Source organism: Opisthorchis viverrini, assembly GCF_000715545.1.
Source record: "Opisthorchis viverrini unplaced genomic scaffold opera_v5_564, whole genome shotgun sequence".
NCBI lineage: Eukaryota > Metazoa > Platyhelminthes > Trematoda > Opisthorchiida > Opisthorchiidae > Opisthorchis > Opisthorchis viverrini.
Window position 1 is genome coordinate 22653 of NW_008752227.1, and position 6950 is coordinate 29602.

Sequence of the window (6950 nt, forward strand, 5' to 3'; positions counted from 1 at the left end):
CGAAGAAACTTGACACTCACCTACAGATTCGGAAGAGCACGAGTTCCTGTGCTGTCAGTTAATCGGCTCCAAAGAACTGTCGGTTTCATTTCGATGGCACAATCCCTCGCTAGCTGTTAATCACCGCGATTAAACAGTGCAGACGAGAATATGGAGTATCACTGGCTAAATCCGCCAGCATGGCATACATCAAGTGCAACCCAGGTGAAGCTGTTGATTGCATCAACGAAGTGGACTTTCATTACACAGAACGATATTTCGCAAAACTAATATTGATCATAAGTTGGGTGAACGGCTGCTCAAAGCATTTTTCGAAAACTCAACTATTCAAGCCGAGGCAACCGAAAGTTCAAGAGGAAGGGTATGCTTAGTAACGCATCCTACATGATTAAAACGACAAATCAAACTGCTCCGCTCGTGATAGTCTTCGTATATGTTCACCAACGTAGGAGACTAAGGCTGGAGTTACGCGCGTCTCATTTCAGCCAGAGTGCGATGGCGGATAGCTGCACATTGAACACATTAATACAGCTGCACAGACCTCATTAACTAGGTGAACAGATCACGTCTGTCATTGTCTCTAACGTATGCTGTTCCAGGTTCTCAAGGCCACCTACTGGTTATGTCCGTATGGTTCGGGCTTTCCAACCAACAAAACAAACTTTCACGAAGTGTCAGTATCCGCAAGAAAAGACTTATGTACACAGCTTGACTACATATATCCAGTGAATTAAATTCCTTAAGTAGATGCTTGGAAAGTAAATCAATGAATTACCAAATTCAAGAACCCGTATGGGGAGAAACTGTTCCTCAATCGAGAGCTTAGCATGTATATTATACGGTCGCATGCTGAAAAGCCGTGTGTTGCATTGTTGTTGGGATAAGCCAACACAAAGATCTACGGAGGCTGGAACCCACAACCTTTCTTTGAGCAGTTGAGCCCTATACCATCTAGCCACGAGTGGCTAATCAGATGGGTAACTGAATTACTTCCCCATGGTTTCAGTAGGAAGCAAGTAGCCACAAGAAGCACTCGAGATAGACGGAATTGAACCAGGTAGTTAAAACCCCTTAAAGACTAATTCGTCAGGTTGGGAGAAAAATACGCGGGCCCAATAATAAAATACGCGTTGAGAAGGCTGTGCAGGAATTGGCTGTAACCAAAACCATGAAATGGTACCCTTCACGAAGTTTACGACCTTTCTAGATGTTACGACATTCTACCGTAAGTCCGGTAAAGGAAAATCACGCCTTAGACTTTTCACGCTGTAGAAAACGCCGACCAGTAAGTTGTTCTCCAGTTACCAAGACGCTATACTCCAACGATCTTGAAGTGTGGGGATTTGGTCCCTGCTAAGAGACAAACAATAGTCAGCAAAGACGGCCCCACAGCAGTATACTATAAAACTGAAACCCAAAAGCATTCCAGAGAGTTCTATAGCTATAGACATTCCTATATAATCTGTTCGTGTCGGTTACCCCTGCTAGCATATTCTATTGAGGTGACGTAGAAATTTCGAGCAGGTAATAGAGTCTCGGGAATAGAGTTTAGGCACGTGGCCAATCGATTTTGCTCTATAATCCCACTTGTTTTCGGATGGGTTCCGTACCCATCGCATCACCCACTCAACCACGCACCGGTATCTAATTACGAAGCTCGTCGAAGAGATCAACGGTCATCTGATCAACCGCCAAAAATTCCCACGGCTTGATAATTTAGAGGTCCTCTGTGAGGGTCATGAAACGTTAGAGATGTTTGTCTGATTACCGAAGTAGTTAGGTTGCCAACAAATCTCCGATTCCCCTGTAGAAAGAAAACCTTTGGAGAGGAATGATCACATCAGAGGACAGGTTCCTTCGGACCCGACTGTCCACTGCTGAACTCGTTCACCAGCTGAGAAAGACGATTTCCCACAACTGCTTCAGTCACCAGACGCCCAGATTGTTATCCTGGTAGGCAAAAATAATGCACAATTACGGAAGAAACAACCTAGTGATCGTTTCAGAGTTGGCGCTCACCGCACAGATAATTAGGAACGGCTTTTTCTGTTGTGAGCAGGACGTCCTCCGTCCCCGCATTCGTCTCCATGCAAAACGTCTGTGAACGTCCAATTGAGCGCAGGCGCGGTTTGTTTGCCAAAGTTGATCAGCAAATCCGATCGGCTAGCTGCGTATTGGCTTGTCAACAGTAGTTACAGAACTGGACTCATTCTTATGACAACACAGATTCTCTGCGCGGATATGCCAGATATGCAACTGCTGGCGGGCTGGTGAATCTGATATGAGCCCGTTTGGCTAAATGACTAACTTTCATTTCCATCAAACCATTTTACCGCGTCAACTTATTCATTCTAAGTATCGTTAGTGAACCTTCACGCATGTCTAGACATCCGATATGTCAGACATCTTCGCAAAATGGCGTGATCCGAGTCGAGTAGTGTCTCGAGAGGAACGAAAATCTTGAGCCGCGTCTCTAAGGCAGTAACTATAAGCACGTGATCCAATAAGTTCTACAGTTGATCAGCCATCGGTGGCAGTCAAGTTACGCGGTGTGAACGCTTGTGCTGGTCAGAAACAATCAACAGTACGCGCACAACTGAATGAGTAGCCCTCAGATGTCTGGGGCGATGGTCGACCTCCACGGATCACCACGGAGGTAATTACAGAGGAGTCGCACGATAGACTCTGGCATTCACATCATTTCAGGTCTCCGTAAATGACAAATTAGTTTGGACTTTCAGTATTCGACTATCCAAAGAATTACTAAGGTCTGTTGGATACCTCGGATCAGCAATGCAGAGGTGTGTCAGAAATTTTTGGAAGCCACGATTATCAGACCACGTGCTGGATATATCAGACAAGTCTGTCTCGCCCAGCTCTTTTAACCAACGTACATAATGGAAACGACTAAAAGGTGGGTAGGCCATGATTGAACACCAAACTATGATAACTTCGACAGGTAAACTCAGCCGTGTTAGCAACTATCAATTGCCCAAATGGAAGCTGTACAATGCACAAAACTGATGTTGACAAATAGCCTAATCACAATCAGTGACATCACCACGCTTTCAAGGCGTAGATGTCCCAATTCCCCCTTGAGCAAGAAACAATGTGACTTCGAAATGATACTTCATAAGTGGTGTAAAAGTCTATGGAAACGTGGGGACTAGGCTTATGCAATGAGCCTCAAGAACGGTAAAGCCGGTAGGGAGCTGTCACAGGGTTCTCAGAAACAAGTAATGTTATGGAAAGAAAGCCATTCACCTTTAGTCGGAAGCATTTGACAGCAAAGTCCAATAAGGTTATGATCCACCACCAATGGTTTAGGCCAACTTACTGCAGTAATGACAAATCCACCGATTCTTTTGTGAGTCCTGATCGCTTCCTGGGAGAGGCCACCAGATAGGACTAGGACAAAATTGGTACGTATTTTGTCAACAGACTCACTGAGCGTATTTACAATTCTTTCCCAACAAGCACAGGCCGTTAATATAGTTTTTACAGGCAACTCGGCGGACATGCCGGTTGCGGCACATGGGACCTGGGGAAGAGGAGGGCTAATCAATGTTGGAGTCAGGTCGTACCATTCCGACAGAAACCGCGATCATACCATGGGCAATCCTGCACTTTCGATGCAGGATCAATATGTAGGAAGGGACATTCTTTATTCATGCATTCGCCTAGTTAGATATAAACGTGAGTTGTGAACAACATGGTTACCAAACTTGGAGAAAAAGTAACATTCCGGCATTTTCGTCATATCATATTCATGCAGAAATTCACAGTCATCACCCTTTTTACACAGACCACGGAGCCAGTGCTTACAAACCACCGTACGGTCCGCCTTAATGTGCCGTAAAGGACACAAGTTACTCAATGTGCACTGGTTTATAATGAAGAATTTGCACACACCGGCTCCGGACTCTGTAAAGGTGAAGGTTTTCAGAATTTCCAACTGCACATACTGTTCATATTTGAGAACGGGAGACAACCAAGACCAATCTGTTTATCCAGTTGTGTCTCGATCACAAAATCGATGTCTGACACATCAGCGATCAGATTATCCATGATGACTACTGTCTTTCAGGGAACAGGATATGCAGTCGAGGATACATGAAACTCTTCAAAACCTCAGGAAATCATCCATTTATGGGAACGCTGTAAGAAAACAAAGAGAGCTCAGCCAATGTAGCAGTGGTGGATCTCAAATCCTGAATGCACTATTATGATGACACATTGTTTACGCCGATTACTTTGCAAAATGCCTATCAGTTCTGGTTATCATTATAAAAAAATATGATAATAATTCGGCCGTATTGTACACATTAGTAATAATCATCCATCCATAACACCCTCCCGGTGCATAGCTGTCATACCACCAGAAGGAATCACTAAGTCTGGGCTACTAGTAAGCCTAGACAGCAAGTCAAAATGCAGTTGTTTGGTTTGGATGACGGACCTTCCAGTCAATCAATTCGGACAGAATCCTCCGGAGGCACCAATCGTCAAATATGGAGAGCCATTAGATTCCTTCTGGACAAAGTGGCTACGCCTGTGATCCATAAAGTAGGACAACTGAGGCCGTGTCATTGTACATTCTACCCTTGACAGCCAAGCTGACGTTACGTCAACGCCACGAATTTCGGAGGTTGGCAGACGCTGCCAGTGCCTTTCCAATGAAGGAAGCGACCTGTTCTTTCACCAAACCGCCGGGACTTATGCGGCTGTCCAAATAGACTAACTTATCCACCACGCTGATTAGTTTACCCGCAAACATAATATTTGGGTTTGCGCCCACCCAATCTTGCAGGAGCACTTTACACTCTTCAGGCGTGGAACGTATACCGAAGTGTACGGTAGACTCGTAACGTCCTGGAATTGCCCTCCACCAGGATGGAAAGGACAGCAAATTTGATTAGTTTGGAGTCAAAATCAGCCAGCGTTGGCGTCACGTAGGAACACAGAATGCAGTATACAGCTCCTATATGACGGTTTGGCTCGCCCCTGGAATCCCCGTCTACACGCCAATGGGCCTCAATGATTCGATGTGCCAAACCAAATAACTCTGCCGCACGGTTTGGCACGCACTTCACACCTGCAAAGCGTAAAGTGCTGCTACAAGACTGAGTGAAATTAAACCCATAACTCATGCTTGCAGGTAAGCCAAACGACGTGGACTGGCTGAACATGAGATTATTTCTCGAATCGGAAAGACCACGCAACTTTTTCCAACCTCCGACACCTACAGCACCAACGTGACGTTTCTGACAACGGCAGAGTTTGCACTGCGGTAGTGTGATCCATACTGCTTGGTGGATGAGAGACGTGTCCCCTACAGGCAGAGGACATACGAAAGATGTCAGTGTTTGGCCATCAGTGTCTCCGAAGCATTGGCTAGGTCTGGTAGGAACATCGGATTAGCAGTGCTGAGGTACGCCAGAGGGTCTTAGGAAGAAGGAACTCTCCCGCGATAGGTGACTTACTCAGGTGTCATAGGTTACGGCGGATAGGACATGTATTTCGCATGCAAGAAAATCTCCTGTCTTGCAGGGCTCTTTTCGCCAAGTCCTGCGCTGAGTGGAAGCGATCGATAGGTGGACAGTGTATGACCTGGCATCGAATCACAAAAACACTAACCAATAAACTTGGTCGGGTCAGCAACTACTGCCTCCCTGAATGCGACCCCGGGACTCCAATCATCAACGGTTGATGGCATTGGCAGAAATCTCCCAATCGCGCAGTCAGTGGTGCTCGTGCATCAAAACCATCGCCCTCAATGCGTAGCTACCAAAGTTCCAAACAAACTGAACAGGCCTTCGCCTCCAAGGCTTGATCGTATGCCCCACAGTCCTGTTTTCAGATGATCGAAACTGTAGCAGCTAAAATCAATGTGGCTGTGGTACACGGTTTATAGCTGATAAATTGTTGAATTGAATTGATTGACTCGTAAGACGGTGCGAAAACAAAATCGGTTAACCAGTGATTCAGGCGTAAAATTACTGATCAAAATGTCCGCGCTCCAAAACCAACTACGGAATCTCAACAGCTCCTGTCTAGGCTTGGGCAAGCTGACAGTATTACAGCCACCATGCTTGCCTGGGATGGCATGGCGGCTAGACACCGAAAGGATGTTCCGGCTGAACGTCCATTATTGCCACTATTATTAGTATCACTAATGATGAAGCGACACGAAAGTTGCTAAATTTCAGGCGTTTGAGAAGAGCCTGATAACTGAATCTAAGTCACTTACTAGACGCTAGTCTACGTATTTATGTCATCGCACGCTCTTCGAAAATGGCATAATATAATATAATAATCGTTCAGCTGTAGCACCCTTTCGGTGCCTAGCCGCCATGCCACACGAAGGAAGCACGAGGACTGGGATACTGCCAGGTCGCCCAAGCCTAAACAGGGGAAGTCGAATGGCAGAGGTCGGGTTCGAACCACGGACCTTCCGGTCAGTAAATTCGCGCTCTAACCACTTGAGCCATCTCGACCCATGCCATCTCGGAAATGGTATACCAAAGATTCACCCTCCACATAGCGAAGCTGAGAATAACCGAGACAATACAGCAGTTTTCGCATAGCAGTACGGATTAGTCCACTCTCTGGAGATAGGGTTAAGAAACCTCAACCTCTTCGACGGTGCTGCTTCGTTCGACGATTACGACCTCATAGAAACCCTCGAACCTTCTCAGCTGCGCCTCCTAAACCCAAAATCACCTGGACCCCAAGTGTTGAAACAGCCAGCTGAGTTAATTATCAAACTATTGGAGAGTGTATACCATCTCACTAACGAGCGACTAACTCCACTGCGAAAAAATTCTGCGGTCACCAGTCCAACATTCAAAACATGGGGTGAGACAGCTCCAGTGGAATACCGACCGGTTGGTCTGACATGCGTGTTTGTAAAAACAGTATCACTCGACGTCTACAAGATTGCCTGTGAA

At 46.0% G+C, this 6950-nt stretch overlaps 1 protein-coding gene across 1 annotated transcript in view; it reads right to left on the reverse strand.

Moving 5' to 3' along the window:
• Positions 1-4071, reverse strand: part of T265_15517 (hypothetical protein) — a gene marked incomplete at both ends in the record, with an annotated part of 5938 nt that extends 1867 nt beyond the window's left edge. Inside the window, 5 exons of the mRNA XM_009178467.1 lie at positions 3338-3408; positions 3448-3541; positions 3585-3680; positions 3721-3924; positions 3966-4071. Coding sequence (XP_009176731.1) covers positions 3338-3408; positions 3448-3541; positions 3585-3680; positions 3721-3924; positions 3966-4068 — 568 coding nt within the window. The remainder of the gene's footprint in view (positions 1-3337; positions 3409-3447; positions 3542-3584; positions 3681-3720; positions 3925-3965) is intronic.
• Positions 4072-6950: the final 2879 nt, after the last annotated feature.